The following is a 9,013-nucleotide window of genomic DNA, read 5'->3' on the forward strand; positions in this document are numbered from 1 at the left end:
GGCTCTTCCTCTGCCCCGCGCCCGGGCCCGGCCATGTCCAGCCCTGCCGCCCCGCAGGTCTCCGCCCCGGCCCCCGGCTCCCTCCCTCCTGCCTGTTCCTTCCCGTGGTGCAGGCAGCAGAGGGCTGTCCTGCTGCACTGGCTTTAGCAGCTTGTCTCCTGCGCTCCCGCAGATTGTAATGTAGCAGATCCTGCGATGTCCACAGCCTCGCAGCTTGGCCCAGGGTCCAACCCACTGCCGAACCTGAACGAGACCAGCTCTTCCAGTGTGCCTCATGGTGCTGCCCCCAGCTTACGGTCGGACGCTGCAGGAGGCGGAGGCGGCGGAACAGGAAAGCAGCCTTCACAGTTCGTTTACGTCTTTACAACGCACCTTGCTAACACGTAAGCAGTAAACCCTGTCCATCCTCTGCTGGCGCAGGGCCGGCCTGTCACACCTGCCTGTTGCGTGCTGCACTTGAGTACGAGAGAGCTGGACTGACCCATGTGGCTTTGGTTGCACAGAGTGGGTCCCCCCTGAGGTTCAGGAGGTTTGCTGGCAGCTACTGCTGGTGGGCAAACTTTGTCTTAAATGCACGCTTCCTCCCAGCGATGCCCAGCACCGCGTTCTGCGACGCGTGCCGTCAAGTACGTCTAGTCAGCATCCAGTAAAAAGATTCACCCAAAGCAGTAGGGACTGCTGGTCCAATTTGGAAGTACCTAAGGGACTGGGTGTCACGGGGAGTGCCATGTAACACTTGGTGTTCTCCACTCGATTCCTCCCTTCTGTCCTGCATTGTCTCAGCCGTGGAGTCCTAGCAAGGCTGTTTAGTTTTAGAGCTCTGCTATACCACAGGTTTGGTGTGGTAGATCCCAGAGCATCTCGGCGACAGCCACCTTAGGGCAGCAGGCAGCAACAGGCACAAGGCAGAGCCGGGTGCCCATCACAGGACATGGGAAGAGGGAAGTTCCAGGGCAAGCGATCACCAGCTGGAGAACCTCACTGGGGCCTGTACAGGACAGGTGGGGGAGGACTCTGAGAATATCCCCCCTTCTCGGTGACCTCCAGCAACTTCCCTCTTCCTGCAGGACTGGAGAGCGGAGGTGGCACCTGGGGCCTGGGATGGGTGGGATGGGGCCCAATGCCTGTTCTCGAGCGGTTTGTGCTCTCTTCCCAGAGCTGCGGAAGCTGTCCTGCAGGGCCGAGCTGACTCCATTCTGGCCTACCATCAGCAGAATGTCCCACGGGCAAAGCTAGACCAGGTATACCAGCGATGAACCAAACGCTCCTGTCGACACGTGCTGCTGACTGCTGACTCTTCCCTTCTGATGTGGCTGTCCTCCCCCAGCTCTTTGGCTCAGCTGTGGAGGAAGGGGGTGTCAGAATGCCCTTTCGGTGGGGTGGGAAGCTGCTTTGCTGTGGAACCTCTTCAGAGCGAGTCCTGGCTGCTGTCAGCTGTGAAAAGTTTGGGATGGGGCACGGTATGTGGCCCCACAGCCATGTGGGCAGAATACCTGATTGTGCATTTCCAGTGCATGTAATAGGGCCTGCTTCTTCCCCACAAGGAATGAAGGTGAACCGCCACGGGGCATGTTTTTGGGACAGAGAGGTCTGCAGGGTGCGGGGAAGAATACCTACCCAGGGTTTTTCATGCTCAGGTTTGTTTTCCTTTTCTCTGCCAGGCACCAGCTCCTAAAGTGCTGGGGGTTGCTGAGCCACTTCCGATTAACCCTCCTGCTGCCAACACTCCACAGTCCCAACCACCGGCACCTCAAGCGAGTCAGCCACAGCCTCCCCCGCCGCAGCCTCCGCCTCCACCTCAGACCATCAGTCAAACACCTTTGCCTGCCCCCAGCAGCCTGCCCCAGGAAGGGACAAGTGAAGATGTCCGGAGAGATCTGACTCCCAACTCTTTGGGGAACAACAGTGGCAGCAACCAGCCTGGAAGTAACCACCCAAATACGCCCACTGCGTCTGCCAACACCATGCAGCCCGGGCAAGTGGACTCCTCTGCCACGTCCAGCTCCAGCCTCCTCGGGGAGGGCCCAGGCCCAGGGATGCCGGGGAATGGGCAGGCAGGCCTGGGCCCCAGGAACCCCATGAACTCAGAAGGGCTCTCGAAGGAGCAGCTGGAGCACCGAGAGCGCTCTCTGCAGACCCTGAGGGACATTGAGCGTCTGCTGCTGCGCAGCGGGGAGGCCGAGCCCTTCATGAAGTCCAGCCAAAACGCGGGTGAGGGGGGGACTGCCCCTCAGCCCCCACCAGCATGAAGAAGTATGAAGAGCCTCTGCAGTCCATGATCTCCCAGACCCAGAGCCTTGGTGGGCCCAGTCTGGAACACGAGGTGTCCCACCACCCAGGCGCTGACATGGGGCAGCAGATGAACATGATGATGCAGCGGCTGAACCAGGACAGCCTGACACCAGAGCAAGTGGCCTGGAGGAAGTTGCAGGAAGAGTACTACGAGGAAAAGCGACGGAAAGAGGAGCAGATCAGCATCCACGGCCGGCCCATGCAGGAGATCATGATCCCGCAGTCGATGGGGAGCATGATGATGCGTGGGCCCCCGCCACCCTACCACAGCAAGCCTGGAGAGCAGTGGCCGCCAGGGATGGGCAGCCAGCTGCGGGGACCCATAGATGTGCAGGACCCTATGCAGCTGCGGGGAGGGCCACCCTTCCCAGGGCCACGGTTCCCTGGGAATCAAATGCAGAGAGTCTCTGGCTTCGGAGGGATGCAGAACATGCCCTTGGATGCTCTTGGGCCCATGAATGCCATGCAGAGGCCAGTCAGGCCCGGCATGGGATGGAGCGACGATATGCCTCCTATGGGAGGCCCCGGGAACTTTCCGCAAGGCACCCTGCCCTACCCATCAGGGCAAGGGGACCCCGAAAGGTTCATGAATCCCCGTGCCAGGGAGGAGATCCTGCGGCATCAGCTGATGGAGAAACGCCCAGTGGCAATGCAAAGGCCCATGGGGATGTCCGGCAACTCCATGAGCCAGGGCATGGAAATGGAGAGGATGATACAGGCTCACAGGCAGATGGATCCATCCATGTTTGCTGGGCAGATAACGGGGGACAGCCTGAGCAGTGCCCCGATGGGAATGGATTTTGCAGGTACTCGGGGGATGCTGAGCCCCCCTATGAGTCAGTCGGGCCTTCGGGACATGGACGCACCCATGGGCCCTGGCAACCTCAACATGAACATGAATGTCAACATGAACATGAACATGAACCTCAATGTCCAGATGACCCCGCAGCAGCAGATGATGATGTCGCAGAAGATGAGGGGCCCTGATATGATGGCCCACCAGGGCATGAGCCCCGAGGAGCTGGCCAGGGCAAGGGCTCAGAATGGCAATGGCAGTGCAATGCTGGGGGGTCCCCAGAAAATGATGATTCCCTCCCAGTTCCCCAACCAAGGACAGCAAGGCTTTTCGAGCGGGCAAGGACCTTACCCCAGCATACCCCAGGAGATGGGCAGCGGCTCGGACATGTTCAGCCCTGAGCAGGGCACCATGCCTGTTGGGAGCATCAGTGGCACCACAAGGCTCAGCCACATCCCTCTGCCTCCGGCCTCCAATCCCACTCCCACGCAAGGGGGCAACCTGGCCAACATGCACCCACCGCCTTCCCGGGGGCTGGGCCGCCGGCCCTCTGACCTCACCATCAACATCAGCCAGATGAACTCCCCCAGCATGGGTCACCTCAAGTCTCCCACCCTCAGCCAGGTGCATTCGCCACTGGTCACCTCCCCCTCTGCCAACCTCAAGTCCCCGCAGACGCCCTCGCAGATGGTCAGCATGCCACCTTCAAACCAGTCTGGACCCCTGAAGTCTCCCCAGGTGATGAGCTCCTCGCTTAATGTCCGGTCTCCAACTGGCTCACCAAGCCGCCTGAAGTCCCCTTCTATGGCTGTTCCTTCCCCTGGTTGGGTGCCGTCTCCCAAAGCCACCATGCCCAGCCCGGGAGTCAACCAGAGCAAGCAGAGTCTCGGCATGAACTCGTCTACTTCCATGGGAGGACTGGATCAGGGTATGCCGGGTATCTTGTGTGCGAGGGCGCGTGTGTTCTCGGTTTTGGTGAGTGTGTGGACAGCGTTTCTTTCCAGCCCACGTGCTCTCGCAGGAGTGGGGAAGGCACTCGTGCCTGCGCATGCCTTTACGTCTCGTGGAGCGAGTCTTTTTTCCCAGGAGTCCAAACAGGGCCTTTTCAGGGAGACGAGAAGGCAAACAGAGCAGCTTATACTGCAACCCTGGCTCACGCTCTGTGATACAGGCAGCAAAAGATGCGTCTGTGCTGGGCAGTCAGGGGCAGTTTGAAGCGGAAGTCCATCACCGTTCTGGAGCAGGGTCTCCACATGGGCCTCCTCAGAGTCCGGAGGGTGCTGGGCTGTGCCAGCTCTGCGTTTTGCAGCCTCCTCTGGTCGCTGCTGTCAGAAGGAGGGGGTGGGGTTGCTGTCTGACAGGAGCAAGCCATGGTGTGCGGGCGGTACTAAGCTGGTCTCTCTCTTGCTTGCAGGTTCTATCCCTTCTGGGCCTCGGAGCAGCTCTTCCGCACCAGCCAGTAACACCTCTAGCACCATGAATCCCAACATGCCTTTTACTTCCTCTCCAGATCCATCCCCCTCCCAGAACCCCCTCTCGCTGATGATGTCCCAGATGTCCAAGTATGCCATGCCCAGCTCCACACCGCTTTACCACAATGCCATCAAAACCATCGCCACCTCTGATGATGAGCTGCTGCCGGACAGGCCTATGCTCCCGCCTGGAAGCATGTCAGGTACATACTTCTGGGGCTGGGCCTGCAAGGGGTCAGACCGTCTTGTCTCTGCCAGCAGGCCTGAGGGCACCAGGTGGAGGAGGCATTAGAAACTGTGTTCTCCCACCGACTGCCACGTCAAATAGCTTAGATTTGCCCTCGTTCGTAATCGTCTGCTCACTTCTCCGCCCTGTGCCCAGGCTGTCCATCAGCTTTTGGCTTGGGTGTGCTGTCTGGAAGGACATGAGCCAGTCTGGCACTTGAGGCACCCTTCTTCCACGAGCTCTGGAAGTTTTTGGAACTACCTTTACCCTGTGCGGATACATCGGCCCTGGATTTTCATAGCTCCTGGAGTTGTCTTAGGCCCAGGACTTGCAGGCAGAGGTCTGCTGCTTGGAACCCTTGTGTTCTCGTGCAGCGGGACAGGGACGCTCTGAACAGGGCTCGGGAGTCTGGTGTTTTGAGTGGAGCCCAGGTGCCTGCACAGGCAAGGCTATGTCGTAGCATAGTTCTGATTTCAGTAGGCGACAGCCAGACACGCTTCACTAACTGGTGGCACTGGTGAGGACAGCTAGGCAAATGAGTGTTTTTCATCACGTGGTGACCAGCCCGAAGGGGAATTCCAGTATGCTGTACCACTTGATTTAGGGGTTTAAAGCTGTTTGATAAATACTTTTGGCAGTTTTCAAAATGAAAAACCAACTTCTTGACTCTTTCACTGCTGAGTAGTCACTTAGCTTGACCGCAGGCATGCAAATGCATTGGCTCCCTCCTAACCCGAACCCCTCTGCAGGCACTGATCGCTCTGCTGTGCCGATGAGCACAGTCTTCCCTCCCGGACAGCACCTGTGTCGGGCTGCCGACTCTTCTGCTTTTTTTTCTGCTTGCCACCCAAGGCCATGCGGTCACAGGAGCTTGCTGGGTGGCTAACCCTGCAGGCAGGCCGTGGTGAAGGGTCACTCCTTGGTGCCTTCCAGGCAGCTGAGAGCCCTGCTGAGATCATGGTGTAGGGCTGTCCCAACATGCAGAGCCAGCCGGGACTCTAAAATCAGTGGGCTGTAAGGAACTACAAATCCAGCGTGGGACTGGATGAAGCTGGAACAGCTCTCTGCTGCTCCTGGGCTTGGCGAGCTGGAGTCTGGGGCACTTTTTCCTGACGTTAGTGCTCTGCAAGCCCATCTTGCGGCTGCTTACTGAGCATTACGCTCCACGCTCAGGGCTTTCTGAGCAGAAGTGTTCGGCAGGCTTCCAGGGTGTGGATTTTGCAGCCCTGGGAGGTCTGTGGGCAGAGTTAAGTCTTCTCTCTTTTTCCTCTCCTTAGGCGTGACGGGGAATCAGCCGAATCAACTGCACTTGAACTCCGTGGGGCCTGGGTCCTCTCAGAGCCCCATGGGAATGAACCTGCCTGGTCAGCAACCCCTCTCCCACGAACCGCCCCCCACCTCCATGATGTCCTCCCCGAACCCTCTGGGCTCCAACATTCCTATGCACCCAAGTGCGCCAGGGGCGGGCGTGCCCCCCCAGAACCCCATGATGCTGCCCCCAGGGCCCCAGGGCTCCCTGAACCAGCAGTGCGGCCCCGTGCCTAACAGCTCGCAGATGATTCCTTCCAACCAGCTCGTGTTCCCCCGCATGCAGCAGCCCCACAGCGCCATGCCGTCTCCCGCCGGAGGCATGCCCATGGCCCCCGGCGGGGGAGGTGGCCCTGGGATGCAGCAGCATTACCCGCCAGGGATGCCCTTGCCGCCTGAGGACCTTCCCTCCCAGCAGCCCAGCCAGATGCCCCCTCAGCAGCACATGATGGGCAAGAGCATCCCTCCTCGGATCGGCGAGCCCTACCCGCCCGTGCTTCCTGGGGTGGCGTCGGTGCTGAACGACCCTGAGCTCAGCGAGGTCATCCGCCCCACCCCCACAGGTATCCCCGAGTTTGACCTGTCCAGGATCATCCCATCAGAGAAGCCAAGCAGCACCTTGCAGTATTTCCCCAAGAGCGACAGCCAAGCGCCCAAATCGCAGCCTTCCAACCTCCACCTCATGAACCTGCAGAACATGATGGCTGACCAGCCCTCGGTGCGGCCAGGTATGAATGCCCCCAGCCTCCCCGGGCAGCAGGGCGTGCAGAGGGGACTCAGCATGCCCATGTGCCATCCTGGACAAGTGCCCATGCTGGGCAGGACAGGCATACCGCCCCAGCAAGGCATGATGGGCAACAGCATGCACCAGGGCATGATGTCTCCGCAGCAGAGCCTGATGGCCCAGCAGAATTTCATGCTGATGCAGGCCAAGCAGAGAAGCATGTCTGTGTCGGGGGAGATGTATGCTCAGACAGGACACATGATGTCACCTCAGGGCTCTCTCATGGGGCCCCCGCCTCAGCAGAACCTCATGGTCACGCACCAGATGAGGCAGAGGAGTGTCTCCCTGGACAGCCAGATGAGTTACATCCCCGGGCCTGGGAACATGGCGAACCTGCCTTTCTAACCCTGGCTGGCGCTCAGGGGTGGGGAGGGGACAGGGCGTTTTTAAACCTTTCTTTGGGGGAGGGTTGGGGGCCAATGCCGGTGGAGGACACCATGTGGGATGCTTTTCATATCGGATTTGCCTCTACACAGAAAACCAGATGTGCAGTAAACTTGATGTGAATTGGGTTTCTTTTTCCTTTCTTTTTTGGGGAAGGGGAGGGTGGAGGGGCTGGGAGTGGGGCTGTTACTTTGAACCCTGCGTGGTGACCAGGGACATCCAGACCCTGTGGCAGTTTGTAAAGTTTTCATTTATGGTTTTCCTCAGTCAGGTGTTTTTCTTTCCCTTTTTTAGCGCGCTCTCTCTTTTTTTCCTTTTTCTCTTTTTTCTTTTTTTTTTTTCCCCTCCCCTTTTTAAGCAACCAAAATGTGCAAGAGGGGTTTTGGAACTAGCTGTAAATAGGTCGCTGGGAAAGGCAAAACTTGTGCTGGTTTTTAATTGTTCTGTATTTCTGTGTTTTAATAGAAGCCTCAAAACATGTTTTAAAAAAACAGAAACAAAAACATGCTAAAGGCAACAGTGTACAAGGATTGAAAACTCTCCTTGGGGGAGGCAGGAGGATCCCCCAGGGTGCACAGGGCATTGAGAGATCCCGTTGTAGAGTGACTCTGTGTCAAACCTGTGTTGTTCACGCATCTGAACGGTTTGTATGTGCGGGGTGTATGGTTTCACAAAGATCTTAGGCCCCTGCGGAGGCTGCGCCGAGTACACGAATACAACCACTGACCGAGGACCGTCGGGGAGGTCAGAGCTGTGGCCCTGGTGAAACGTTGCCAGAGCAGTGCTCATCCGGCAGGGCAGAGGCCGCAGCTTCACGGGACACAGCTGTCGCTGCTCCGTGGCGAAGCTGCCGCGGCCGGGACGGGGAGGATGCCGGCGCTTCGACTGGAGAAGCGGCGAGGATCTGGGCTTCACAGATGGTAACATGCTGGACCCGAAGGTCTTGACTGGCCGTGTCGCCTCTAGGCCCTTTTTTTCCCTTCCTGCTCTGTCGCCTGTGGGCAAGGGTGGTGCAGTGTGTTAGGGATAGATGGGCTCTGAGATGAGTGAGGCGATGCATTCCTGTGCTTCTGGGAGAGGCTACCTGGGAACCCTACTCTTTTGCAGCCTTCCTACACCAGTCCTTTACCCATCCGTTGCCCTCCGTGACTGCGCCGCACCCCCTCTACCTCTGCCGTTGAATGCTCTCCCAGGTCTTCCTCATGCTTGTTGGTCCTCCTCCTCTGGAGTTTCACAGGCAGTCTTCGCTCCGTCTCGCCCTGAGCTACTGGCAGCAGCCCTGCCCTACTGCACAGTAGAGGTCTAGCTGTTGAAGACGACCTGTCCCTGCATGCGATACTCCATCTCAGTGTAAGAGTTGTCTCGTACGGTGTCAGCGGCGTGGCCGTCCTGTGCTTTGGACAGAAGAGGGTGAGGTTGCGTTGCAGCCCCTCGTTCCTAGGCTGGCGGAAGCATGCCGTTCGAACAACTCGGGCTTTTCTGGATGTGCTCCACCCTCCCCATCCTCCACTCCCTAAGGTCTTCCTGCACGCAGCGCTGATGGTCTTTCCTGCGTTTGTTCACGGAGGGGACTGTGGGGTGACACGCATGCACTTCTGCACACACCACAGTATCTCTGGACCCCCGTGGGGACCGCATTCCAGCGTGGTGTACCCTATGGGTATCCAACGGTGAACTCGGGGCACGCGATTGCCAGCGAAACACCAGTTGGAGGATTATCTCTGCAGAGCCAGACTTAGCCTTCTACCTCT

At 58.5% G+C, this 9,013-nt stretch overlaps 1 protein-coding gene across 1 annotated transcript in view; it reads left to right on the top strand.

The window, feature by feature from the left end:
• Positions 1 to 9,002, top strand: part of BCL9L (B-cell CLL/lymphoma 9-like) — a 12,131-nt gene extending 3,129 nt beyond the window's left edge. Inside the window, 6 exon segments of the mRNA XM_009323388.1 lie at positions 173 to 383; positions 1,157 to 1,241; positions 1,662 to 2,232; positions 2,235 to 4,016; positions 4,503 to 4,763; positions 6,064 to 9,002. Coding sequence (XP_009321663.1) covers positions 173 to 383; positions 1,157 to 1,241; positions 1,662 to 2,232; positions 2,235 to 4,016; positions 4,503 to 4,763; positions 6,064 to 7,223 — 4,070 coding nt within the window. The 3' untranslated portion in view covers positions 7,224 to 9,002.
• The last annotated feature ends 11 nt before the right edge of the window (positions 9,003 to 9,013 follow it).

Source organism: Pygoscelis adeliae, unplaced genomic scaffold, assembly GCF_000699105.1.
Source record: "Pygoscelis adeliae isolate BGI_AS28 unplaced genomic scaffold, ASM69910v1 Scaffold855, whole genome shotgun sequence".
Lineage (NCBI taxonomy): Eukaryota > Metazoa > Chordata > Aves > Sphenisciformes > Spheniscidae > Pygoscelis > Pygoscelis adeliae.